Here is a 27,550-nt window from a genome sequence, read left to right on the forward strand (position 1 = left end):
CCAGACTTTGCAAGCATCTGCTGAAAACTCACCCTGGTGATCATTTGTTTATTAATCACAACTGCATAATTACATGCAAAAGGAAACTTTATTATTTGCCATAAGCTGAAAGCACATATGAAGTTCACAACCCTGAGAGGTTGTGGTCGAATATGCAACATCCTCCCAGACATTTTCAAATGTATGAAAGCTGTTGTGATGTTGCACAATTTTCACAGGAGCAAATCACTTGCAGGCACTGTGACCCGTAAGATGTAAATCCTAGTTGTATATGGAGACGTGAAGGATACGTAAACTTATTCATTGAGAAGGAAGGGAACTTGTCAATAGGAGAGTACTAGTATGAGGCCTTCCTAATGGGCATCAAAGAACTTTATGGCTCTGCTCCATCTCTAGTCATGCACATCTCATAGCTCTGGATGTGGATTCCTACACAGTCCTCATAGTGGGTCTCACATTGAGCATCCACATCAGGTCACCCAAGGAATTCATTTGCTTCATTGGGGTGTGTGTCTGAAGAGTGTTATGGTTATGCTCTTCTTGTTTAAGGTTTTCGGTAGATGGAAATGTTGAAGCTGTAAGTGGCTTCCAGTCTTACGAAGAACCGCTCTGCTTAGTGTTTGGCAACAGTTCCATGAAACTTAAAGTTGCTTTTGAACTCCTGACAAGACAAACGTTCCCAAGAGTTATTCTTGCAATGCAGCTTCTAGTCATCTTATGCTTCTCTCCCCCTTTCTCGGGGTTTTTCAGATTTGCACCTAACATTTCCAAAATCCTGGTCTTGGGTAAAACAACAGATAAAGTCTATAACAGTATCCTTACTTTAGAGCAGTGTTGCTTCATAATGGAGAGTTAAGAAAATCAGTCCATTATGTTACATAGCTGTGGGATTTTCTTGATGGTTTTCCTACAGAGTATTAACAAGATATGCTTTTGGTGCATCTGGAAAGTATAGATCTCTTTTCATTCATTTGAGTTTATTTGCATAATGGTGGCTTGCACAGGTTGAGTCTTGGGTTACAACCCTTAAATTCTTCTCTAGAGCAATCCAGTGAATGTTAATTGAGGCTATTCTGGAAGAAGTAGGTATGAGGATTACAGTCTTGATTTCTACACACATTTTTGTGTGTTCACCTGAAGATTATACTGTCCTTCAAGGCCTACACTCAAGGGCAATATACAAAATGTTGCTACTGGAGAATTGCACTCCTTCAAGATAGTGACAGAGTTAGATGTTAACACATCTCACGTCTAAAAATTCAACTTTTCCAGGTTTTGACTGGAAAGGAAGGAAGGAAGCTGATTACAGAGTAAGTCCTGTAAATGTTATCCAGGGAAGATAAGCTACTGCACATTCAGGAAATAACAGTTTGATCAGCCCTTTGCAATAACTTGACTCTGTGGATCTCCATAAATGATGTACAAACAAAGAATGAGATTGTTTATGTGGTGGGGCCACGGGGCGTGGGCGGTCTTGGCAGAGGAAATACACCTGTATATTACATTAGCAGCATTGTGTACAAAAATGTCATTTTGGCACACAGAATCTAATATAACTTTTAAAATAAGGATGATTTGATATTTTATGGAATCAACTTCATATTGCTGTAATGTATGTATGAAAAGATGTGGTTCCTTAACTGTTGAAACAAGTATATAAAATCTAAAACTGTCTGCGAGTATGATGACAAAACAGTATATGTGTGACAGTATTAGTTTCAGACTTTGGTGTCTTAACAGAACAATTTTTAATTTAAAAACTATTAAATTACTTTTAAGAACAAGATAGAAGTTGAGTGTTGAGTCCTTGTGCCGAGTTAAAACACTATATAAGAAAGACTTGCCCTCTCAGATTGGCTTTTCATTATGCTGAAAGATGCCTACATATATACAGCTGTTCCTGAAGGTTGGGGAGCATCTGGCAACAGGTGTAGGCCAAAACTGGTCCAGGGCCAAAAGATGCTTTACTAGACAGCAGTCACTTGCAGTGCAGGGGTTTCTCATGATGGACAACTGCATGTCACAGCTCTTGACAGTGGGTAACATCAGGTAGTGATTATTGGCATTGGAACAAGTATATCCCTGCTCTCCTCTGTGAAATTTTGGAGCTTGTGGTTTAAGGCCAAGCTGGACATGGGATTAAGTGCATCTTTGCATTTAACATGCATGTTATTTTAAAATGTAAATTGATAGTTAACAGGTATGCAGGGGGCAAGGAGGAAGACTTTAACCCTCTTGCTCTTCTGCCAAGATCCTAATTAAAATTGGGGGCTGCTCCAGCCTGACTTGCCCCCACCCCGAGCCAATGGACACACAGTTTGCGCTGTGGGGAGGAAGAAGCAGTATTAGAAACAAATAAATAAAATGCAGAGTGCTGCTCTGCATGACAAGGAACAGCTAGTGCGTACTAATGTTGGAAAGGTGCTTGTGCTGAATATTGGATATCCACAGGGGACAGGGCGAATATGTGTGGAAGCAGGGAGGACAGTACAGTGGTGCCTCGCAAGACGAAAAGAATCCATTCTGTGATTCTCTTCGTCTAGCGGTTTTTTCGTCTTGCGAAGCAAGCCCATTGACGGATTAGCGGATTAGCGGCTTTTAGCGGCTTATCTGCTTATCGGATCAGCTGATAAGCGGCTTAGCGGCTTAGAAAAGGGGGGGAGGGGAAAAACCAGCAGGAACTCGCAAGACATTGTCGTCTTGCGAAGCAAGCCCATAGGAAATTTGTTTTGCGAAGCACCTCCAAAACGGAAAACTCTTTCGTCTAGCGAGTTTTCCGTCTTGCGAGGCATTCGTCTTGCGGGGCACCACTGTAATGCAGGTTGCCAATGCCCATCCTGGCTTCAAAACAGTCAGGAAGTGGTTCTCTGATAGCATAGAGGCTTGTGGAAGGAGGAGCAGGGCAGAGTTCTCCCGTGAACTATTTGCAAGGCTGGTTTCTGCAACGGAGCAATCCAAATGAGTGAGCTAATTCCACGGGCGAAGCTGACACACCCTGCAAAAGAATGTTCGCAGCATCCATTGCAAAATGCACTTCCTATTATTCATTGCCATCTGAACTTTCCCATCTGAATCACAAAACCTGTGTCCACGGCTTGCTGCATAACAGCCCCATCTCTGAGAAGGATCGCTCAGATTTGCTCATGCTAGCAAAGAGGTGCAGCCTAGTTCTGCAAAAAGACCATGTCTGACCAGGGACCCTAGGTGAGCAAAAGCATGTTATACTACATAACTGGATGGGGAACTGCACATAGAAATAATGCTGGTTGTGTGTGGTTCCTCATTTTCCAGTGGCTGAGGCTGCATGCGTTGAGAACCTTCAGAAAGCTGCAGTTACACCTACATGTGTTCATGAAAGAAACTGCCCTACCAGTCACAGCACAAAGCATGCTTTGGCGCTAGCCACATCAATGCCCAGAGAATGAAAGCACATGCCCCACTTCTACTGCAGAAGCTAAGGAGGTTTGTTGATAGGAGACTACCCGGGAACCATTTGGAAGCTGCTGTGAGCTCCTTGGTGATAGGACAGGGTATAACAAGAGTGTTGTTGTTTAGTCGTGTCCGACTCTTTGTGACCCCATGGACCAGAGCACGCCAGGCACTCCTGTATTCTACTGCCTCCAACAGTACATAGTCAAACTCATGCTGGTAGCTTCGAGGACAGTATCCAACCATCTCGTCCTCTATCGTCCCCTTCTCCTTGTGCCCTCCATCTTTCCTAACATCAGGGTCTTTTCCAGGGAGTCTTCTCTTCTCATGAGGTGGCCAAAGTACTGGAGCCTCAGCTTCAGGATCTGTCCTTCCAGTGAGCACTCAGGGCTGATTTCCTTCAGAATGGATAGGTTTGATCTTCTTGCAGTCCATGGGACTCTCAAGAGTCTCCTCCAGCACCAGAATAATAACAAGAATAATTAAACGCAACACCAGCAACCTATACACACAATGAGAAAAAGGGGTACCATAGCTGTTGCAACAGGGACAACTATACTAAGGTTACCAGATATTTTTTTCAATGAATCGGGGGACACTTCAAACAAACAAACAAACAAACAAACAAACAAACAAGCAAACAAGCAAACTACATTCGGGATGTTGATGCTGCAGCGATGGCAGAGGGGCAGCCTCCGCCTTGACCTCAATCACCACATTTTCCCTTCCTCTGAGGCTTCTATCTCCTCTATCCATGAGCCTGGGCAGCCCCTGAGTTGTTGGTTCTTCGGTGGTGGTGGTGAAGCAGTGCACGGTGGGTCTGGCATGGAAGGCGGAGGAGGGCTGAGAGCAGTGGTGGCTGCGAGGCTCGGGCAGCGCGATGCCTCCCCATCGGAGCAGCCCCGATCCCTTTTCTACTTGCGTGCAAGCAGGAGGGGGCGGGGATCTCTCAGGCAGCACGATGCCTCTCTTCCCATCGGAGCAGCCCCAATCCCATTCCTACTTGCGTGCAAGCAGGAGGGAGTGAGGATCCCTCAGCTAGGAAGGGAGGCTTCCCGATGCCTAACTGAGAGATCCCTTGCCCCCTCCTGCTTGCATGCAAGCTCTGATAGGCAGCGTGAAGCCTTCCTTCAAAGCTGAGAGATCCCCACCCTGCTCCTGCTTTCATGCAAGTAGGAGTTGGGAGGCTGCTCTGATAGGCAGCATGAAGCCTCCCTTCACAGCTTAGTTGCCAGGGTCAGGGAAGGTGGAGGCAGCCCAGAAGCTGCATCTTAGAGTCTCTGCACCACCATCATATGGGGACTTCCCAGCAGCTCCTGAAGCCAGCCAGAGCCAACTGCTCCAGGCTGCTGAGACTGCCGCTGCTGCATTTCCCAGGGACATTAGGTGAAATCCAGGGACATTCCGAGGATGGAATTTGTCCGGGGACTTATTTTCAAATCCAGGGACTGTCCCCAGGAAACGGGACATCTGTTAACCCTAAACTATACAGCATTTGCTTTTGTGTGACTTTGGTTGTCATTTACCTGGTGCTAAATTTGGTGTATTGCATTTATTTGATGCAACTGAATATCATGCTGAAGCATATCCAACACCTTGGCAGATCTGTTTGCCTTCACTTCCTGCCCTGCTGGTATGTGAACAGCAGTGTTAAACCTATTGCTGGGGGGCAGTGTGCTGTCATGCATAGTTCACATACAAGTCACTGAGGCACATGTTCCCGCTTCCCCTGTGTAGCAGCTTTTTGCGAACCTGGTCAGGGATGTAGATTAGCATTTAATCTGGCTTCTACTCCTATTTAAATAGCCGTGCTTGGATTGAGATCCAAGCAATCTTAAAGACTGCTGCATGGTTTACTTATTAAACACCCTACAAGGAAATATTATACTGGAAGAGAATGTAATTGGGGAGGTCCATAGCTCAGGGGTCAAGGTTTGCATGCAAGGGTCTCTAGGTAGGACTGGCCTGAAAGCACCCCAACCATTTAGTGTCAACAATACTGAAGTAGGTGGACCAGTGGTGTGGCTTGAAGCAGCTTCCTATGTACCGTATTTTTCGCTCTATAACACGCACCCGACCATAACACGCACATAGTTTTTAGAGGAGGAAAATCCGTAGGCATGCCACCCGTAGGCATTCCCTCCATAACACGCACAGACATTTCCCCTTACATTTTAGGAGGAAAAAAGTGAGTGTTATGGTGCAAAAAATACAGTAATTTTTTTTAAAGTCATTTTTGTCTTCCTTGTGTTGGACAGATCCATTTTGGGGGAAATGCACCTGAAGAACAAAGTTACATGGAGATGACAAGAGATGATATTCTAGAGTGGGGTTGGATATTTTAGTGTCCCCGTCACCCCAAGTAATTGCTGGACTAAAGCTGCCATCATTTCTGACCATTGGCTATGTTGGATGATGGGAGGTTGGAGTTCAGCTACATCTCAAGGCCAGCTCATTGGTTATCTATGGGGTACATCTAAGAATTCTCAAATGGCTCAAAGGTGAACTCTTTAAAAAATATGTAGCTGGTCATCACCCATTAGTGAAAGTAGGCAATATAATGCCTTATTTCATTTTAAAAAAGAAACGCAGAGGGGAGCTGGGAAATAAGCCTTGGCTATGTTGGTGAAAAGTGCAATATAGAGAAACAAGTCTGGCTGAGCAAGAACCAGCTTCTCCTCTGAAAAGGGAAGTCCTTTTAAACTTCTTTCAGAGTGTCATTCAAACACATGGAAAGGGCTTTGTGGTAAGTATTAGATATCAGGACTTTTCCCACAACAGAGGGAAGTAAGCAACATGGGCCTCAAGGCTCTCTGTTTGGATGGGTGCTGTTTATCTTGCTCATAAAATTATTTGCAGTCAGGGATGACAGAGTATGACCATGTTTTCAGGCAACACTAGATGATTCAGGATGGTGAAAAGCAAGGTGGAATGCAAGTGCTCCAAAGGCAATCTTGCCACACTGGGGAAATGAGAAATGAAGTGGCACATGTGGTATAATATAAGTACTGTATTTTTCGCTCTATAAGACGCACCAGACCACAAGACGCACCTAGTTTTTGGAGGAGGAAAACAAGAAAAAAAATATTCTGAATCCCAGAAGCCAGAACAGCAAGAGGGATCGCTGCGCAGTGAAAGCAGCAATTCCTCTTGCTGTTCCGGCTTCTGGGATAGCTGTGCAACCTGCATTCGCTCTATAAGACGCGCACACATTTCCCCTTACTTTTTAGGAGGGAAAAAGTGAGTCTTATAGAGCAAAAAATACGGTAACTGCAAAACAGCCTTTGTTCCTGGTGCCCTCCAGATGTTTTGGACCAAAACTCCCATCAGCCCCAGCGAGGATAGACTAAGACTTGGGTTCAAACCCTTTGGCTGATCACCATTCCTAGGTCCAACCTACCTCACAGGGTTGTTGTGAAGATAAAATAGAATGGGGGAGAGAGAGCCTTGAACTCCTTACAGGAAAGGTGGGGTACAACTGTATAGATAAATATGAGAGGTACACAAGAATTTGGGCCTCTTACAGCCCACAAGCTCTCTAATTCCTATCCAACTGTACCACCCATGCTCTGTCCAAGGCCACCCCAGTCCTAAAACAAGATCTTCCACATCTGTGATCTCTCCTTTCAGATCAATCATGTAGCAAGGCATTATGCATGCTAATCAGTGTGCGCTACAAGCAAAGACCAGAAAAAAACAAGTTGTGCCATGCCAAAGATGCCCACAGAACAGCTGTGGATGACTGTAGCGAGCATACCATGGAGAGCAAAGAAAGCATTCTTTCATTGCCCACTATTTTTCTTCGTGCTATCTGAGCATTCCTGTACACACACATGCTGAAACGCATAACCTTCCATGGCTTTGGGAAAGACAGGAAAAACTCAGAGCCTTAGCCCTTCTCTTGATTAGAATTTGCTTTCTGCCTAGTGCATAAGTACTCAGAAGTGGCTTGTGCAAGTGTGCATCCATCCTGTGCTTCCAGATTGCCATCAGTAGGCTGGAGCTGAAGAGGCTGCTTCGTTTGCCAGCAAGCACTGCTCTGTGGGATGGCTAAAAATAACCAGATGGGCCTGTGTATGCAATGCAGACTCTATGGTTGCAGGACAAAGGTCTCAGGGTCCTGCAAAGGGCAGTGATACTGTCAGATCATGCTCGCCCAAGCTGTCCAATAATGGTATTGGAAGTGCTTCACCACCAGCTTCTTTTCTGTCCACCATGGACAGCTTTTTTAGATCTCCACAAACACAAGATAATCCCCAAGCGTCCTGCTGGAGCCGCCCCGAGACCTCCGGGTATAGGGTGGTATTTCAAGAAACAATAAAAAATAATGTGTATAGCAATGAAAACTGACCCACCCACCCATCATCAGCATCCTGGTACACAAGGAGAAGCTCAAGCCAATTCCTAGTTCCTTCTCAGGGGTTCCTACCATATTCATTCACAGAGGCAGTTTTTAAAGAGATTTATTCCATCAATGAATAAATGAATGTAACTGGGGTTTGAATGGTGGACCACCATAAAGCAGAGGCCCAGAGCACCAGTAATTGTAGCCTGTCAGCTGCTATAGATTGATGCCCCATCCAGAAGTCAACTTGTGTGCAACATGCATCCATGTGATGTGCCGGTCCCTATCAGCCAGACTGGAAACTAGAACAGACAATATACTTCAGAAATAAAAAGAAAAATTTTACAATCTTGCATGCAAAAAGAATTAAGGCAGAGCAAAGTTGTAGAGCATTTGCTTTACATGCAAAAGCCCGCCAGGATCAATCCCTGTTTTCTCCTGGCATTGCTGGAAGAGAACCCTGGAGAACCCAGCTGTCAGTCAGTGTAGCCCAGGTGTGGGGGAACCTTTGCCCCTCCGAAGGACTATGCTTGCTAGGACTGATGGGAGTTGTAGTTCAGCAAAGGTTCTCCTCTGTTGGACTGAGCTAGATGGACAAATGGCCTGACTACTGTATGAAGTAGCCTCCTGTTTCTAAAGCTGGGGGAAGTAAATCAGAACCTCCAGATTAAAACACATAAATACATAATAACCATCATATCTTGAAAGGGATAGGGGGTGGGGTTGTGGCACCTTAAAGATATATTGTGGCATAATGCCACAAAAGTAAGTCCTGCTACCTTCAGAGGTCTTTAAAAGGTAAAGGTACCCCTGACCATTAGGTCCAGTCGTGGCCAACTCTGGGGTTGCAGCGCTCATCTCACTTTATTGGCTGGGGGAGCCGAAGTACAGCTTCCGGGTCATGTGGCCAGCATGGCTAAGCCGCTTCTGGCAAACCAGAGCAGCGCACGGAAACGCCGTTTACCTTCCCGTTGGAGCGGTACCTATTTATCTACTTGCACTTTGATGTGCTTTCGAACTGCTAGGTTAGCAGGAGCAGGGACGGAACAACGGGAGCTCTTTAGTCCCTGGTAAATTCATTGCCGGCCAAGGTAGAAATCCTACACATACTTACCAGGCGGTAAACCACACCGAAGGCAGGGGGGCTTACTTGTGAGTAAACATATACAGGATTGCGCTGTAATATGTTTGTCTCCAAGTTGTCCAAAACCTCTTTCAGTGCGAATTTGCCAGAGTCCTGACCGTACTTACCTGGGAGTAAACCCCATAGAATTAAACAGGGCTTAGGTCAACGTAAACATCGGCTGCAACTCGGCTGGCGGTCTACTTGCTTTGCCGATAGAGAAAAGCGCTAAAGCAAGGAGGCAGCCTCAAAGGTTGAGATTATTATTATTATCAGCTTCCATCTCCGGCGGGATCCAGGTGACGCCGCAGTTTGCCTTATACCTACCTGATCGCAGCGCAGGAGCGGTTACCCGTCTGAGCTCAGTTCCCACCGCGCCCAAGCTCCGGGCGAAATGAATGGATACATGTTGCGCCTAAGAACTTACGAGAGGCAGAAACTGCTACAGCCGCCGAAATCCTCCCCCTCTTCGCCATGCGATTGGCGAAAGGTCTTCAAACGCAGCCAACCAGAGACTCGCTTTCGCACCTGCAGCCAATAGCAGAGGCGCGGGGACGAATTTAGTTTCAAACTCCCTATAAAAGGCGTCGTCGTGTTTGGTATCCTCTTAGTCCCCCGGGAGCGCGTCGTGTTTTGTTTTTTAAAGAGGCACCGGCTGCCCGCATGGCGAACCAGTCGCAGTGCCTGGACGATGCGCCCTTTCGGGGCTTCCGCACCCTGTGGGACCCCAGCCCGCCGCAGGTCTACAGCGAGGCGCAGCGCCTAGCGCTGGAGGAGCTCATCGCCGCTGGCCGGCCGGCCTTCCACGCCTTCCTACGCCGGGAGAAGCTGCGCGCGTTCCTCTCCGAGCCCGAGATCCGAGCGGTGCTGCGCGCCGCCGTGCCTCCGCCGGGCGCGGACGAGAGCTCGGATCAGTCCCCCAACTCCTCTCTGGATTGCTCGTCTCTCACTTACTTCCCGGTGCAGTCCGACGTGGAGCCGCCTGTGCTGGAGCTGGGCTGGCCGGCCTTCGTCGGCGGCTCTTTCCGGGGGCTCACCCGGGTCGAGGCGCACTTCCAGCCCAGCTTTGGCGAGACCATTTACCCCTGCAAGGAGGCGGTGCGCAAGCAGATCCGGTCGGCCAGGGAGGTGAGTCAGAGCCGTCCAGGGGAAGCAGCGGCAGCTCCGTTTCGGGGCTTGACTGGATTAGCCGCGGCTGCATGGGAATCCAGTTTTTGATCTGATTCCTATTGCCCCCGATCCTATTCCCTCGGAGATTCTCCAACATTTCCCAGCTGTTCCTTAGACCATGTCAGGGCGCCGGAATGTGGATATGAAGCCTTCGCGCGGTATCTGGAAGCTTTAATCAGCCTTTCATCCAAGGAGCTCGGGCCTGACAAACCTGAGCTTCTTCCTCCCCATTCAGTTCTCACAAAAGCCTTTTGAAGTAGGTTAGACTGAGACACAAGGCCTGCCTGAGTGGGGATTTGAACTTGGATCTCCCGAGCGATAGAGCAGCGCTTTTAACCATTATACCACAGTGAGGCTCTCTATAACAGGGGACCCTTGCTTATGGTCCAGCCAGTGGGTTTCTCCCATTCAGGATAGGGGCTGCCACATAAATGTCTCCCTGTGGAACTGTTTGTTCCCCACAGTGGCATCTATTTTGAGTATTTAACGTTTTGTTACATTGGATTTCATATCTGCTGCCCCGAACACCCTTTGCAGGGGAGGCTGGAGCAAAATGTAGCTAATACAAATATTTTTTATATAGGCACCACACCTCTTTCATTGAGCAAAGTAAGTTTGTTTGATTTCTGTTTGGTTGCTTGATCTTTTGGGCTGAGGGGGTCTGTGATAACACAAAGACCCCTGCCCCAATGGATGGACCAAATACCCTAGAATGGTGGTTCTCAGTCTTCATTTGCTCTTGTCTATATATATGTGCTGTGTAGCCTGCATCAGAAATGGTCAGCAGCCTAGTTTGAATAGAACAGGTGTCTTGGAATGGTCCTTTTATGCAGCATGGGCAGGGGTAGTAGCTCTTGGGTCATGAAAGGATTATATGTCACCTTTTTAATTGAGACTGCCATAGATGAATGAGTACCATAGAACTGCTGCATAACTGAGTTGAAGGCGCCCGTGCTGGCCGTTGGAACAGGTTGACTCTGATGCACTTGGATTTTTTTCCACGCTTTGTTCTAGTTTTAGTAATCCACATTAAAAAAAAAAATTACCAGCATGAGATGCACCGCCAGATAAAAGCTATGACAGAATGATGTTGCACGACCTTAATACCACCTCAGACTAGGTGTAACCATTATGCAGTGTTCTCTTTCATTCCTCATCCATGTGAATTTCAGTACTGTAGCTGAATTTAGGAGGAATAAGTTAGAAATCCAACAAAATTATTTGTAAAATACATGCTTTGGGACATATGTGATCAAGTCAATCATTATATGTCTCACATCCATTTTGTGAAATGGAATGAGGTGGAGTATTTGGCCAATACCAATTAGTGTACTGTGCTAGATGGAAGGCAAAGGTGGAAAAGAGAAGTTATTTTGAATTGATGTATGATGTCCAGTCTTCCTTGGAGTTTTTCTGTCCATGCATGCACAACACTTCAGATGCATTGATATTTATTACCTTCACTACAACCCAGTAAGCTAGTCCGGTTATGAGTTGAGGTTGCTTGCCTTAAGGTGAGAGCTTATGCTTGAGCCGAGGCTTTAAGCTGGAAATTGGGAAGGCCAGCTTCAACTCCTTTATAACAGAGGTGTGGAACCTCTGACCTGCAGGCCATTTTGGGGGCACAATGCCATCAGCTGAAATCACTAGGTGATGGGTGCAACTCAGTCCTGCTGGGATCTGCTTTGCTACCACATTTCCTATGGGGACCATGTTGTTGATGCAGACCCCTGCAACCAGCAGAATTCAACCCTCCACTCACCAGCTGATTCAGTCCTGCTCAGTTTGCTCTGCACACTTATTCCCCGCTTGAGAACAAACACAGGCAGCCAAAGCACAGTGTGGGGCTATTTGAAAGCCCTTTTGCAAAGAACCCTGTGCTGTTCTCTAAACTTTTTTTTAGAAAAAGGTTTGAAGAGCAGTGTGGAGTTTGTTTGCAAAGGGGCTTTCAAGCAGCCCTACCTTGTGCTTTAAAGCCCTTACCGTTGGAACTACAAAGCTCAGCATCACATGATTGACAGTAGTTGGCTCTGCCCACCAGTCGAATTTGGCCCTACAGGGTGAGGAAACAAGGATCTTGCCTGCTGGTTTCCCATTCCTCCCTCTTGTGATTCCCAGCAACTGGTATTACTACCTCCAACAGTGGAAATAAGAGCATAGACATTTGGTTAGTTGTCATTGAGATTCTTATCTTCCATAAGAATAATTTCTCTGATCTTTTTACAGTCATCCAAGCTGGTGGCCATCAGTGCATCTTGTGGGAGCAAACTACATAGTTTGACTATGGAAGAAGTGCGTTATTTTTTCTGTTCTGAATCATCCAATATTCAGCTTCATTTAATGTCCTTCAGATCTAGTACTATGAGAAAGGGAGAAAACCGTCTCTCTATCAATTCTCTCCACCTTGTGCATAATTATATACACTTCTATCAGGTCCCCTCTTGACTTTAAACTAAAAAATCTGTTGCTGTAATCTTTCCTGAAGAGAGGAGTTGCTCCAACTCCTCATAGCAACTACTCTGGCTCCCCCCCCTTCATCTTTCAATGATTTCCCTTTCAGCAACAATACATCACAATAGCTTTGCGATTTGAATGGGAGTCTTTTGTTGTTGTTTAGTCGTTTAGTTGTGTCCGACTCTTCGTGACCCCATGGACCAGAGCATGCCAGGCTCTCCTGTCTTCTACTGCCTCCCGCAGTTTGGTCAAACTCATGTTGGTAGCTTCGAGAACACTGTCCAACCATCTTGTCCTCTGTCGTCCCCTTCTCCTTGTGCCCTCAACCTTTCCCAACAGCAGGGAGTCTTTTAACCTATATTAACACAGGGTTCTGGATCAAGACTCTTTGCAAATAAGCGACACCTGGCAATGTTGTCCTGCATCATATAGCAAGGCTATATTTGACATGGGAGAGGTCTAGTGATCTAATTTTGAAGTACTGGGTGGCAATCCGAGCTAAGAATACTGAAGCAGAGGTACCTGTAGTATTGTGTAGAGCCAATAATTAGCAGTGAATTTTCTCGTGTTGGGTATGTTCCCATGATTTATGACTGCAGTGTGATGCAAACCAGCGAGCTGTTAGGTGGATGATTGCTTCTTTTCCTGCGCACTGCTGACATACCTACTCTGAGAAAGAGCCGTATAGTAGGTGAGCAGAAATGGGGAAAGAGAGGTGGGACAAGCAGATGTTTTGAATATGTACTTACACTCTTAGAGACTGACAGTCTGTATAAAAGGAGGATAAGCAAAAGTGAAGGGGTCTGAAGTCACTATGGAAGATGCCATCACTAGCTCCATCTTTGTACATGACCATTTTTTATAAAGGGTAGTTATAGTGTAATTCAAATGCCATGGATATTTGCATGATTATAATTGTGGCAATTTGTAGCGGCAATAACTCACAACATTCTTGTAAGCAGATTGGCTAGATTTTCATTCCCCATGGCACATTATGTCATCTTCCTTATTGATTCCACCTGGTGGCATGTGCCATGGAAACCTGCCTGGCCACACTGCGTTTCCATCTAGCTACCATTGCTCAGTCTTGCATACTGGCCAGCTCCAGTTGAGCAATTAAAGTTGGGGGTTTTTTTTGAGCTCTTGTGCAAAGAAGTGACTTTCCACCCTACAAAAAGGGCACTGGGAAGTGTGGAATAACATTTGCTTGACCCAGCATGGGACGACCTCCCTGCAAAGAAATAGGAAAGAATGTTCAGTAAATAACAGATGTACAGTAGTCTAACCTCCCTGTTAGGGGTGGGCAATGTTAAGTTTTCAACATTGTGATAGATCGCCAGCAAAACATTGTGGTTTGGCAATAAACTGCTATGTTGAAACAAGCTACATTGGCCCCAGCTGGCGAGGCGTTGGGAGAAACTGCCTCAGCTCTCACGGTGGGAGCCGAGGTGCTGCTCAGCTGTGGGGAGGAAAGACTCCTGCAACCAACTGAGCGAGCCCTGATTCCCCGCTTCTTAGCTGAGAGATGTCGGAACCATGGGATGGCTTGGCCCAGCCGGAGCGGCTCCCTTCTCACCCTTGCCGCTGCGGAGATCCATCAGTCATCCTCCTCCAACGTACGTCTGCAACTCAAGCTGCTGTGCATGCAAGAGCACACATTACTCAGCAGAGTAAACACACAACAGATCAGGCTTGAGGCATGGATACTATACTAAACTACGCATTTATTATACATAAATCAGGACAAAGAAAAACATGGATTCTCTCCTTGTCATTCTTCTCAGAGAGAGAGAGAACAAAAGCAATACAGAGTGGATGTTCCGCTCATGGGACTCCAGCAATCTGTGCTGGAATGTAAACAGACATGTGACATATCTGCAGCAAGGGTGGAATGGAATTCCCAACATCAGATCCCTGACCCTGCTCTTGCTTGCACACAAGTCTGAGCGGGATGGCTGCTCAGCTGGGGAGTGCAAGCCCCTCCTCTCCAGCTGGGAGAGCCAGGACCTCACTCCTGTTTGCATGGAGCTAGATTGGGGCTGCTCAGCTGGGGATGTGTAGGCTCCATCACACTTTTCCATTGAGGGGTTCGGGGCTGCACTCGCCTCAAGGGAGAAGTTCAAAGGAGCCTCCTGCACCACCTGAAGGCAGCCAGGTGGAAACGGGGGACAGGGAAGGTGGAGGCAGCCTGGCAGCTGCATCTGAGACCCCTGCACTGCCTCTGAGGCATCTGGTGGGCTGTCTCTGCCTTGCCAGGCGGTGCTCTGGCCTGGCTATCAGTTGTCTGCCAGTTAAGTTTGCTAACTTGTGTAGTGTGTTCTTCCCATCGCTGTGGCCTTCTGCAGCACTGATGGCGGCTCCACCTAGAAATGGGTGGATTGAAATTGGTACATACCAGGATGTGCACACTTCACTAGTATTTCCAGCTGCTGGGCTCTGTGACATCATTGCCTTAAAACTGACGGCCTGCCACTTTGAGAGGTACGCTAGCATTACAGATTTCAAGGCTCTAGTTGCTTTGCTAATTCTGTTCAGAATGAATCATTCAGAGAGAGTGACTGCTAAATTGCTTCTCACCAGGGTGTTCAGCTGAGATTGTTCCTTGTATAAGAAGCCTGAATAGGTGCTTGATGACATTTATAAGTTGTCCAATACTAGGTTTAGAAGAAATTTTCTCGCTCAAGTCCAGCCATTGGAGATATCTTTGGCATTGTAAGATAAGGCTTCTAAGCTTCTCTTGAAACTTCTTTGGCTGTGATAGGTGTGATTCTACATCAATTACAGGTGACTTCTAAGAGGTTTCTGCTTTTTGTGTGCAATTAAATATCCATAATACACAACTTGGTTTGTGGAAATGTATCCATTGTAACTGATAGTTATAGTATCTTGTGCAAGGCTATTTGGCCCTTAGCGGTTCTGAGAAAAAATTGGTTTAACCTCTGCTCTGCTAGCCTCTTAAATATGGTGGACTACACAGAATATTACCCAGGTTTCTAGAATCTCTGCCCATAAAGAGGGTGCTGTGGCAATGACAACTTGTGAAGGCACGTGACATGGGTTAGCCATGAGAGAAGCAACACCCACTAATTTGCCATGTAATGCACACTGTACTTTGGGAACTTTGTCCTAAATTGATCAGAAGTAGCACCCCGCTGTTTAAAAGTAGAAATAGTCTCTGTACTGCTTGATAGTTTGATCTCCTGTGTTCCTCTTGGTAAAGCCACGAAGTAGCATCACTTCTCCCTCTCCTGTAACTAGAACAGGCCTTCCCAGTCTTGGGTCTCCAGCTGTTTTCTTTAGATTACAATTCTCATCATCCCTGCCCACTGATCCTGCTAACTAGGGATGATGGGAGTTGTAGTCCAAAACCAGCTGGAGACCTATGTTTGGGAAACCCTGCTGTAGAACACTTCGGAACCTACGACCCTCCAGATGTGGCTGACCTATAAATCCCATCAGCCCTAACAAGCGTGACCAACGACAACTTTTGGAGGGCCAGAGGTTCCTCACACCTGCTCTAGAACTTGGGCTCATCCAAAGAAACTGAATGGCAAGGAATTGGGAATTGACCAAAGGAAGTACAACTAGTGCATAGCTTAACTACAGAATTCGCTACCACAAGATGGTGATGGCTGCCAACTTGGGTGTCTTTAAAGAGGGACTTGACTAGTCAATGCAAGATAAGGCTATTGATCACAATAGTGATATGCTGCCTCTGCAATTGGAGACAGCGTGCCCCTGAATTCCAGCCGCTAGAGAACAATGGTGACAGGGTGGTTCTTGCACTTGTCTCCTGCTTGTGGACTTCCTGTAGGTGTTTTGCTTGTCACTGTGGGAAACAGGGTACTGGGCTAGAGAGGTCTCCGGTATGAACAAGTGGGGTTGTTCTGTTAATTTCACTGCTTGCGGTTGCATGGCTTGGAGGGTGGCCAGAGAATCAGGTGTTTAACACGTTTTCCCTGAAAAACCTCTGCTTTGTTCAAAACCCGATATACCTACAGCTAGGCAGAATGGCACCCCCATGCATGTACAAGAAGGTGGTATCAGCAGACTTTTGGGAATATTGGCAGAATCACAAAATCCTTAAGGAGACCCCCCACCCACCCAATAAGGACTAAACATGCTTAGCGGTCTTGCAGTGCTAAGTGATTTTTTTTGGGGGGGAGGGGTTGGAGGTGGGGTGGAGAACCTGGCCCTGTCTAACTGGAATTCTGAATATCAGCATTCCATGCTGCAACTTTTAGTTGCAGTCTACATTTGTGCACTGTTAAATATGAAATATGTGGCTGCAGCTATCATACACTGAAGAGGCACAGTATAAACTGCTCTAGGGTTTTTAAATTCTTTTAAAATGTAAAATAAATGTCTAGTTCAGATGCTGGCTCCATGCCTGTTCTGCAGTGCCTCCAGGTGACCTTTTTAATCCAGCTGTTTTTAAACAGGATCAGATGCTGATCTTGTTTTCCTTTTTTCCTTTGCCATGAGAAGAGTGCAATGATTTTTCAAAAGGGTGATGCATCCTCAGATAAAGAGAAATAAACAAGTGATTAAAGTTCCTGAAATGCCAGGCAAGAAAGAGCTATTAAGTGACACTCTTGTGATGCATACACAGGAGATGGGAGGAAACTATAATTGCCATTTCTGTGTGTGCTCTCTCAGCCTTTTTGGGGGGATGGGACATGTTGTCTACACAGAGTAGATGTGTGCTGAAGGATGGGATTATGCCTTTGAAATGCAGTAAATAAAGTACTTACCAAAATGCTATATAAATGAGTCAGAGAAATTGATTATCCATGTAATTCATTTATGCTTGATCCCTATGGTTAATACATACAGTGGTACCTCGGGTTAAGACCTTAATTTGTTCTGGAGGTCAGTTCTTAACTTGAAACTGTTCTTAACCTGAAGTACCACTTTAGCTAATGGGGCCTCCCCCTGCCGCCGTGTGATTTCTGTTCTCGTCCTGAAGCAAAGTTCTTAACCCAAAGTACTATTTCTGGGTTAGTGGAGTCTGTAACCTGAAGCATCTGTAACCCAAGGTACCACTGTAATTGGCTTTGGGGTATTGCCAGCTCAAAGATCACAAGACTAAATCCCTTTTTAAGAATGTGGATCTGGCAATGACTGTTAGGTAAATAGAACCTCCATATTTGCAGGCAATATTAGTACATCCATGTTCTAATACCAAGTGAAGTCGTCTTCTGCTTGTTCTTACATACCCCAAAACCATACCATGCATGAGAGAGAGGTAGCAGTAGACTCTGTGTAGCTAGAAAAGCATGCATAACTAGAAAAAAAGATCTGCAGGGGAAAATCTCTAAGAGGAGGAACCCCAAATCCAGTCCTACATTATTAACTCAGTGCAGAGTGACTGAAACCTTTGAGTGGAGGGAGATCAGAATGGATTAGCTGGAAGAGGAAGACAGCGAAACAGATATGTTAGGAGAACTGCAAGTTGAACGGATGATGTGCACAGCCATTGACCATTGTGCACATTTACCAGGCATGGAGAATGTGCACATCATCCATCCATGAAGAAGGAAGTATGCACATTCTCTGGCCATGATGCACAATTGCCAAACAGGCCTTGCAGAATGATGCATATCTGAACGGCATTTTGTACATACTCCAGGCAATATACACATTATCTGATCAGTATGCATAGCCTCCCAGAAATGTGTATTCCCCCCCCTGCGGTTCAGACATGTGCAATCTGCATCCCTGGGAGCTGCTTCTAGCACATTGCCTAATGTTATGTGGCCCACAACATTTTCCCCTATTGATCAGCAGAGCAATGGGAAGAAGGGATGGGGCTCCGGGGGGGGGGAGGTATCTTAGTCAGCTGAGCAACACAATGGGTATCACTGGATGAGGAAATATTTAAATCTTCCCCCCTTCTCTCACCATCCTAATGGAAATTCCACACACACTCTTTCTGCTATTAAGCTTAGAAAAAGTGCAATAGCAGCATGAGGCTTATCATAATTGAAATTACAGGGTTGGGAAGAGTTAACCAGCCGAGGAAGAGAAAACAGGAGAAAGAGCCCTGAGACTGAGGAGAGAGTGTTCGTGAAGGTCATATTTTTTTCTGGACCTCCACTGCTTCTTCCCATTGTTCAGGTGATCAGTGAAGCTCCATCCCAAATTTGGCCCGGCACGTGTCTCAATGACACCAGGTGATTGACAGGTGAGTTGTCCCACCTGCTTGCCAAAATTGGCCCGTAGGGTGAGGACAGAGGATGATCTGGTCCACTGGGCCCAAACGATTCTCCACCCCTGCTGTAGAATGTTGGTATTTGATGCTTTGATTAGAACCTGACATGTAGTGGAGTGAAACTTGAGGTATTGAGAGTAGATTGAGCCACCTATTTTGTGTATCTTATTAACCACCCCATTAACATGTGTCCTCATGGTGGGTCTTACAAAAATTCAAAGAAAGTAAAAAATTAGAATTATCTTGTTCCAAGTACTAAAGCATGGTTCTAAAAGGCACGAGAAATGAAAAAGTTATTCCCCTCGTTCTGAAAATATCTTATGTACAGTAAGTACCATGTGAGCCTCTTGGGGGAGAGCATTCCATAATAGGGGTGCCACCACCAAAAAGGCATCTCTTTAGGCAGGGGCACCTCAAGAAGAGCTTTTGACAAAGACCTTACGGTCCAGGCAGATGTAAGTGGGAGGAGGTGAACTTTCAAGTAGCTTGGTCACAAGTGTTTCAGATAGTAGGTGGGAGATAGCATTCCTGAATGTTTCCGGCACTTAAAACTAAACACGAATGAATCGATTTATTTCAGTCACTGACTAGAGTGGAAAACTAAACAACATTTCCCTGCAAGTAGAACACTTGCAGAACAGAAGATCAGCAGAACAGAAGATCCCTTCCCCTTTCAGCAGGGAGTTCTGTTTTTATTGTGGGATATTTTTTTTTAAAAAAGGTTCTTCTGCTTGCAGTCTGCTTGTCTACCACCTCTGGACTTCATTCTGCTGTCTGTGCAGATCAGACATTTTTCTTTCTAGTACCTAACAGTGGAAAGTGGGCAGCCTTTTTCCTTTTAGAGCTCTGAATCTGGAATAACTCATTCCCATAAACGGAGACTTGGTATCCTTTCCTCAAGAAATGGGACAGCTTGTGGGTTTCCCCCCATAGTCCTGAAGTTGAGTTTTGTGGAAAATGACATGGCAAGGAGCAGTTTGAGGAGGATGAAACTGTGTAGTTTCGGTGACTGGAGGAGGGTGTGAGGTCTTTGCTGATCAAGAACACATTACAGGTCAGGCAACTAGTATGGCGGAAACTCTATAGAAGCTTCTGTTTGATGACATTAATTGAAAGGAGTGAGGTGTGTGGAATAGAGGACCATGCAGTCTTAACTCATGTAGAGAGGCTTTTATCTTGAGGTCATTCACGGTCCAACCAGAGGGAAGGGTTTAAAGTAATCAAATGAAATATAATTAAAGAGTGAGGGAGATGACACTAATTAAATAGAAACAGTTTTATATTGCTTGGTGACAGGTGAGTCAACATTTGCGCTTTTGATTTAGCCTTGGGACTTCCATTCAGTGACTGCGCTGTCAGAAACACCCCAAAGCCACAAATTTCCTCCTGTCTTGGCAATGGACTTAGCTGCCACTAGTTCTTGAGTCAATGTGAACAGGAGATGTACAGTATGTACATTCCTGAGTAAGGCAAGAAGACAAGACTCCTGTGTCTTTTAATAGCTGCATAGATCTTGCCGCCCAAATAAAGTTTTCTGGTGTTGGCCATTTAAGGAAATGGAGGCAATAGTCAGACAGAATATTGTGCCATCCTTGCAACTGCAATTGTTGAACCTGTGGTCAGATGGCAACAAAGTTTTGAAAAATAAAGAATTAATCAGTCTTTTGCTGACAGCTGCAAGGCTCTGGAAAGATTTGTGTGAGGCTAACACAGAATATCAACATCATGTGGTTTGAGAAATAGCACTCCTAGGAAATACAAAATCAGAGTCACAAGAGGTCACAGTAAAAGAAATGTTAGTTGCAGTGTGGTTTGGTTCCATAGATTATACCAACAAGACGGAACATGGGCAAGCGCCACCAGTAGCATTCAAGAGGATTTGGTTATGATACTAGGTTTTCTCATATGTTGTAATAGCTTTCTTTAGGAAGAGACAGATCCTTTCTCAACTCTGCAAGCACATAGGTTATTAAATGCTTTGTCCCTTGGCTTTTTTTTACTTGGTAACATCTTAAAGGTGTGGCATTGTATTAAGTTTCCCCTCACTGATAGTTTTGTTATAACCTGCATATTTTGTTTTTATATTGGGTTCATTTGTTTAGTTATTTTCTTTGTGTTGTGACTTGTACATGTTTTGGTATGTATGAGTTTAAACTTATGTGAAAATAAAAAAGTCAACTAACCAAAAATATGGCACATAAGTCTTGTTTCATGCCCAAAGGCTAACACTGAAAAACTGTCCTCTGATCATTCACCTGTGTTTGACCCTGAAGAGGCAGAACATCTAGAATTCATTAACTAATTTTGCCTATTTTTGTCTAGTAACCCAAAGAGTAAGGTCTTGTCTCACTGGCAAATTTGTCATATGGTTCCATAGATAAAGAAGCTTAATGAAGATGATCTTATTACAGTTTTTAGACTGAATGTGTGATTACTCGAAATCACACATGATTGTTTTCTAACAGCCAGTCATATTTCAAAGCTAAACGCACACATTCATAGGAATCCTAGTTATCTCCATGTGTCATCAAATACTGCTTCTTTGTGAAAAAACAAGCAATGTGAAAATATATATATATACATTAGTTTGTGAGATGTATATACATTAGTTTGTGAGATGTATACGTATTTCAAAATTCATATCCATTACCCTTGAGCCATTTGGTGCCAGTGTTCAAAAATTGCCAGGTGTCAGGCACATTTTGCTCCCGGGTTATTAGGCACTTGTAACCAATGAAGATGCCTGGGCAACAGGGCATTCTTTGTGGTGGCCCCTAAGCTACTCCCTCCCTACAGAGGTATGTCTGGCACCATCACTGTACAGCTTCTGATGAATGCTGAATATGCACCTCTTACCCTGGCTTTTGACACAGGTGTACATTTTTTACTTTCCTTATTTCTGTGACTGTAGATTGTTTTAAACTGTGCTTAACATTGTGCTTTGATGTTGTAACCCAGGCATGGGCAAACTTGGCCCTCCAGATGTTTTGGGACTACAACTCCCATCATCCCTGACCACTGGTCCTGTTAGCTAGGGATGTTGGGAGTTGTAGTCCCGAGTTTGCCTATGCCTGTTGTAACCCACCCTGAGACTTTGGGGTGAAGGGCGGGTTAATACAAAATAATGACAATAATTATTTTGGTAGGGCTAGCATTGCGGGCTACAATTTAATAGGTTTCAATTAGAACTTTGAAAGTGTTGCCTCTTTGTCCTTGCAACACCCCTATAGGCAAGCCCTGATTTCTGTTTTACAAGTGGGCTCTCCAGTTCAAGAGGAAGAATGTTATTTTTCTTCCTTCCTAACTCAGTGCTTGAAAAATCTCTGGCACACTTCACTGTTTCCTCCCAGCACCTGACAATACCTGAGATTCCTATGCAATGCTAACACAAGGTTTTGCCTGTTTTTGGCCCTTCCTCAACGCTTATGAAGCGTTTAGAGAGGAAAAAAAACATGGTAGAAGTCACGTGTACCTTGTAGACTTGGATTTGCTATCTGAAACGCCAAATCCTTTTAATAAGCTGTGTTGGCCTTCCTAACAAACACCTGCAGCAAGCCAGTACATGGCCCAGCCTCTGCCTGGGAGGAAGGGAGGGGAGGAAAATGTTGACTGATAGTTGACTCTGCCACAGTTTCTCTTCAGGCCATGGCATGAGATTAACAGCAGAACACCTTGATTCAGGGGAAACCACAGAAATGCAGGCTCCTCAGTAGATGTGCTGGTGGTGCTGGTGGTAGAGGGATCGTTGTATACCCCCTGGGTTATGAGAACAGATACCTATGCCAGGAGTGGTGCCCCTCCAGATGTTGCTTATTTCGTCGTCGTCCCCCCATTTGTTATAGTATTTCCATGCAGATTTTCGCTCACACAAGTCACAAAGCAGCTTAAGTATCTCTAAAACCCTGATCCCGCCCCACCCCGCCGTGACATATACCGTATTTTTTGCTCTATAAGACTCACTTTTCCCCTCCTAAAAAGTAAGGGGGAATGTGTGTGCGTCTTATGGAGCGAATGCAGGCTGCGCAGCTATCCCAGAAGCCAGAACAGCAAGAGGGATTGCTGCTTTCACTGTGCTGCGATCCCTCTTGCTGTTCTGGCTTCTGAGATTCAGATTTTTTGTTTTCCTCCTCCAAAAACTAGGTGCATCTTGTGGTCTGGTGCGTCTTATAGAGCAAAAAATACGGTAATTCTTATTATTCAAAAAGTGAACTCCTATTCACGTGGAGGAAGCCTAAAAGGCCTTTCACTGCTAATAACTCATGCTCAAATTGCCCACCTTAAAAATCAAATTGCCCCACATTGGGAACCACAGATATAAAATAATTAACAAACCCTCAGTAAAAGAATTACAAATCACCAGTAAAACAACCACCTTCTATAAAACACTATTAACAAAAAACTAAAAGGAAAAAGCTAAACAACAGAACCACAACGGAAGCCCTATTCTAAGATTCACAAAGCGTTATAGCACCCGTGATGCACAAAATAACATTAACAAACCAAAAACCAACTAAGCATGGTTGAATTCGCAGAAACACTCCCCTCACCCCCATGACTCATAGTCTTCCACTCAGTTGATCAAAAGACACATGAACATAAGGCCCGTGGCAGCAACTCCATTCTGAAGGCTCCTAAGGCTGGATGGTGGGGCAAGGCAGGTGGAAAGAAACCATTGCATGATGAGACAAGGTCTCATTTCCCTATAGCTCCTATGATGTCTGACATTGGCTAGAGCCAATGGGAGTTGGAATAGGAAAACACTGGGGGTGGGGTCACAGGTTTCCCACCCTTGTTCTAACGCTATGCAAGAAAATGTAACATCTGCCCTCCAGATGCTGTTAGACGACAACGCCCATCGACAGACCACACACTAGTTGGGGCTGATGGGATTTGGAGTCCAACAACATCCCCTCCCTTGACCAAAAGCGTGTTACAAGATAAGTTTCTGCACATAACTTCTTATAATTCATTTTTTCTTACTTTAAAATCTTCCAGGTTATCGCTATAGTTATGGACTCCTTCACAGACATGGACATCTTCAGTGATCTCCGGGAAGCCTGTAGAAAGAGGCTGGTTCCTGTCTACATCCTCCTGGATCAGGCCTGCCTTTGTCATTTTATGGAGATGTGCAAAAACCTGGATTTTTCTCCTGAACAGGAGCCTGTAAGTTGTGGGGCGCTTCTGATTTTACAAGTGGAAAACATATTGATCTTGGATTTACCTCAGCCCACTATTCAAGAGAGGGGGAAAGTCTCATGCTCAAAGCTGCTTTTCCCTTTCCTTGTCTAATACATTTGGATGCTAAACCCTTTACCCAGAAGTGAGGTTCCCTTGATACATCCCAGTTAAGAGACCAATCCAAACTGTGGCTGGAGACCTTGTGCCAGCCAGGATGGGAACTATGCATGGGGTGGTGGTAAATCTCAACTAGTTTGCTGCAGCAGCTCTATCAGGCCCATCACTGGGATACAGTTCTGGCTTGAAGAGAGCTTGGCATTTTGGCCTAAACTGTGTGCCATTTTTTAACAGCTGATGAGAGTCCGAACTATTACTGGAAACACTTATTATGCAAGATCAGGAGCCAAGATAATTGGGAGTGTCCATGAGAAGTTCATGTTGGTTGATGGTGTAAGAGTGACTACAGGCTCTTACAGGTAAGCTACCTGATACCTTTTGTATTTCTTTAACAAACCCGAGAGTCTTCTGTAGAGTGTAGTCTGATGGGAAGTCTGCGATAGCCTCAACAGACAAATACCCATCGCCTGTGCTTGAAGCATCATTTCCCTGGTACAAACATGCCCCCTTGACTAGCAGACCCTTTAAGAAACTGACAAAGGCTTTATCTCATTTGAAGCGGGGCAGAAGGAAGGGCCAGGGGGAGATTGATTAGTCTTCTTGAGCTGCTTTTAGTTCCTTTCACTCCTGATTTGTATTTATATGCAGACACGGCAGTATAGAATGTAGTGTATGTATATTCATTATGCAGAAGTGACATATGGCCTTTCAGGCTGTCCAAGCAGCAGCTGTTGAATTTCTGCTAGACAAGCTGTAAAAAGGCACTGAAGTTCTACTGAGGGGATGGGGGTTGTGGAGAAAAAGAAGTAGCAAATGTGTATTTAAATGGGAATGAATTCTTGTTCTGTCTCACAAGGGGGAGCAGTTCAGTCTTACCTACTTCATACCAACAAGAAGAGGCCATGAAAAAAATGTTTTAAATAATATTTTCAGTGCTTTTTTCCTGGGGGGATGCAGGGGTATGCATACCCCTAAACATTTTGTGAATCTAGGTCTGGCCTAGTTGAGTATTTCTATATGAGTAGGAAAATGAGAGTACTGCTGAACATTTTTTTAAGAAAAAAGCACTGAATATTTTTATTGGGATTTTATCAGAGAAAACCCAGAAACATGTAAATGCTACAGAATGTAAGTACAGTGGTGCCCCGCAAGACGAATGCCTCGCAAGACGGAAAACTCGCTAGACGAAAGAGTTTTCCGTTTTGGAGGTGCTTCACAAAACTAATCTCCTATGGGCTTGCTTCGCAAGACGAAAATGTCTTGCGAGTTCCTGCGGGGTTTTTTCCTCCCCCCCTTTTTCTAAGCCGCTTATCAGCTGATCCGATAAGCAGATAAGCCGCTAAAAGCCGCTAATAGCGCTAATCCGCTAATCCGTCAATGGGCTTGCTTCACAAGACGAAAAAACCGCTAGACGAAGAGAATCACAGAACGGATTCTTTTCGTCTTGCGAGGCACCACTGTAAATAAAAAGGTTGAAACAAACAAACATAGAACATGTGTCCCATGTTGAAAGAACAAGCCCTCCCACAGGCAAAAACACATGTACATTGCAAAAGGCTGGACTCAGAAGTAATCGCTAAGTAGGGACTGAGTACCAGAACAGATACCACAACCAGATTGATGCTGTGAGAGAATGTGAGGAGTAGGTGGTCTAGTTTCCCCTGGAGTTAATGAAGAAAAGGGAACCAGTCATCAGAGAACTTCACATTGGATTCCAACTCCCCAGCCAGTTTGCATTGCTATGTCCATTTGTCAGCCATAAAACATTTTTTTTTAAAGGAATGGTTATGCATAGCATAATACTCTTCTTCTCTTCCTCCTCCCCCAACCCCTGGTAGCTTCACGTGGACTGATGGGAAACTAAACAGCAGCAATGTATTGCTACTCTCTGGCCAAGTGGTTGAACACTTTGATCTGGAGTTCCGCATCTTGTACGCACGATCAAAACCTCTTGACCCGAAGCAGCCATCCAGCTACAGGAACAGCGATGCCTCTGAGCACATGAGCAGTAAAGCAACACCGTGCAAAGACTTCACTGTGCATAACCTCCTGAGAGCGGAGTTCGCCAGGCTCTCAAGCAGCCCAAAGAAGCTTGAGAGAGAACTGGAGCTGGCGAGAGAACTCCAAAGTGGAAGGGTGACTGCGAAGCGCCCTCACCTGAGTGGCGGTGAGGAGTGGCACAATGGCCCTGAGGTCCTAGCGAACCCTAAGGGGACAAGTAGCCAGTCAACTCAGACCGAGCCATTGGAAGAGAAGCCCGCCACCGCCCTCTTTAACTGCGCCACACAAACCAGCATTTCAGTGGCAACAGCCACCACCCAGACCACTACTCGATCCAGGATGGTGGGCACTCAGACGACCGTTTTGTACAAGACCACCACAACGCAGACTGAGCAGAGGGAGGCTGCAGAAGTGGTCCAGAATCAAAGGGTGCCTGATCAAAGGCTGCCCGAACAGAGAGTGGTCTTCAAAGAAGCATCTCCTGATCAGAGGGTGCCATCTAAAGAAGTATCTCCCATTACTAGGAAGGCCACTTCAACTTCATCCAGCGCTCGGTCGCTTTCTTCGCTTTCTTCCCAGTGCTCTCGGGCAAGCTCTACGGGCTCGCTGACATCCCTGAGGTCCATAGACTATGCCGCCAACCACAGGGCCGACTATTTCCGCAAGCTGAACAAGGAGAGGGAATTCCACTACTCCGTCATCCGGTCCAAGCTGAATCACATGGTTTCCATGCTGTCTAGGAGGGGCAACGTGGCAGAAAACTACATAGGCTGCCGCCCAATGAGGTGCAACTTAAAGCCTAGGCAGCGGATCAGCACGAGCCTCATAAACCTCAGAGACTTTGGACTGTACTCATCAAATGACTGCTTCTGAGAAATGGGATCGTGAGAGCTGGCACACATAATTGCTGTACAGAACATACTGCTGGGTTGGTTGTTGTTGTTGTTTTAACTTGGCTGCCCAGCCATCTTTGTGATACTGCAAGCCTTTCTCAGGCTTTGCCGTGCCATGGAGAAAAACGGTTTGGAATGCCAAGCCAATATACACATTATACCTAGCGGCACGATGGTAGCTATCACGTGGAAACTACTTCACGTTGCTCTTTGTGGCTTACTTCTAAGTGCTCCTGCCTTCACACTTGGTCAATTCTATACTGCCCTTAGAAATGTTGCTTTCTACTGCTTTTTTTGGTCTAAGAAATCATGGGGTAACTTGGTTTTATCAAGGGACAAAAATATTAGCTGTTTTGATTGTTTAAAAAAACCACAGTAGTGCCTTTTTTCTTGTCCCAATATAGGAGCATGTAAAAATATTTTAAGTGTATGACCCTGTAGTTGGTGGCCTGATAACCGATGGCTAACAAAAGACAATGCTCAGTGACTCATAACTTTTCCAACAACTGTGGCCATATCTTAGGGCAAATTTCCCAGTTGTTGTTCGTTATTTTCATTGTCTTCTACTTTTCTGTATATAACTCTTATTTGACTCTGAAAAATAAAGCATTTCCAAAAAAACAAAA

At 45.3% G+C, this 27,550-nt stretch overlaps 1 protein-coding gene and 2 long non-coding RNA genes across 3 annotated transcripts; 2 read left to right on the top strand and 1 right to left on the bottom strand.

Moving 5' to 3' along the window:
• Positions 1-7,877: 7,877 nt before the first annotated feature.
• On the bottom strand, positions 7,878-9,312 carry LOC309534440. Its single transcript, XR_014220727.1, has 2 exons — positions 9,225-9,312; positions 7,878-8,076 (listed from the first exon to the last, which is right to left on the bottom strand). It is a non-coding gene; the product is annotated as an uncharacterized lncRNA (long non-coding RNA).
• Positions 9,313-9,380: 68 nt separating this feature from the next.
• Positions 9,381-27,550, top strand: FAM83D (family with sequence similarity 83 member D). The gene is made up of 4 exons (XM_082226086.1): positions 9,381-10,025; positions 23,731-23,898; positions 24,265-24,389; positions 25,869-27,550. The coding sequence occupies exons 1-4, from the start codon at positions 9,561-9,563 to the stop codon at positions 26,902-26,904; spliced, it is 1,794 nt and encodes a 597-aa protein (XP_082082212.1). The 5' UTR covers positions 9,381-9,560; the 3' UTR covers positions 26,905-27,550.
• Positions 13,617-18,341, top strand: LOC309534418. Its single transcript, XR_014220701.1, has 2 exons — positions 13,617-14,668; positions 14,705-18,341. It is a non-coding gene; the product is annotated as an uncharacterized lncRNA (long non-coding RNA).

Source organism: Podarcis vaucheri (assembly GCF_965113315.1).
Source record: "Podarcis vaucheri genome assembly, chromosome: 6".
Taxonomy (NCBI): domain Eukaryota; kingdom Metazoa; phylum Chordata; class Lepidosauria; order Squamata; family Lacertidae; genus Podarcis; species Podarcis vaucheri.